Source organism: Habropoda laboriosa, unplaced genomic scaffold (assembly GCF_001263275.1).
Source record: "Habropoda laboriosa isolate 0110345459 unplaced genomic scaffold, ASM126327v1 scaffold1329, whole genome shotgun sequence".
In the NCBI taxonomy this organism is placed as follows: Eukaryota; Metazoa; Arthropoda; class Insecta; order Hymenoptera; family Apidae; genus Habropoda; species Habropoda laboriosa.
Window position 1 is genome coordinate 313847 of NW_017101431.1, and position 984 is coordinate 314830.

The following is a 984-nucleotide window of genomic DNA, read 5'->3' on the forward strand; positions in this document are numbered from 1 at the left end:
TTTTTTTATGTATTAGGTGTAGAAATGAATTCTTTCCGACCGGATTCACATAATTCATTCAAAACCACCGAGTTTCTATCGCGATGGTATTCTCAAGCTGCCAGAAAAATGGCAAAAAGTCATCAACAACAATGGAAATTATTTCAATGATTGATCTGTTTTCATTCTTTTCTACACCTAATAGAATTTATAGTTTAGTGTATTACATAAATTTTATATAATTTATTGAATAAAGATGTAGAATTTATATTTTACCTTAATTAGAAGTTTACTAATCTTTATTATGGATTTTTCATATTTCTGGTAGAACAATTAAAATAAAATGTATTTTATTGAAATTATATATACATATATATAACAATATAGATAGCAAAAATTAATTAGATAGTGCATAAACATAAAAGAATTTTAATGTATATAATTCTTTTACTAGTAAAATTGTATTGTAGTAGTACATTACCTGTAGTCTAAATTTCATACTGTGATAGATGATAAATAATCATAAAAACATGACACATTTTTAAATTATTTTTATTCTCTTTGTTCATTAACACTATATAATATTTTGCCATACTATCAATTACATATATTTTACTCAATATAATAATTATTATTTATTTACAGATGAAAGTACTATAGATTCAAAGGTGCCTGTGCGTTTTAGACTGGGTCTTAATAAACAACTGCAAGATAACAGGGAGTCAAAAGTTTCACGAAAGGTATCTAAGAGGCAGGGTCGTAAGGTAAAACATAAAACTAATTTAGTTGTAACAAATACTGAACATATTTTATAGTATAAAAATTACACCTTATACCAAGTGTATATAATTCATATATTCAAATTTCTTTAGAAACATAATATTTACGCATAATTTTTGATATTGTAACATCTTAACTATTTAGGACTGCAATCTGTCAATATTTTTGGTTTTGTTAAATTAATTGCATTTAATAATTTGAATATTATCAACAATTGTTAATATC

The 984-nt window shown here is 23.7% G+C and overlaps 1 protein-coding gene across 1 annotated transcript in view; it reads left to right on the top strand.

The window, feature by feature from the left end:
• Nucleotides 1-794, top strand: part of LOC108578132 (neurofilament heavy polypeptide-like) — a 9213-nt gene extending 8419 nt beyond the window's left edge. Inside the window, exon 6 of the mRNA XM_017941396.1 lies at nt 625-794. Within this exon, the coding sequence (XP_017796885.1) occupies nt 625-794 (170 nt within the window). The remainder of the gene's footprint in view (nt 1-624) is intronic.
• Nucleotides 795-984: the final 190 nt, after the last annotated feature.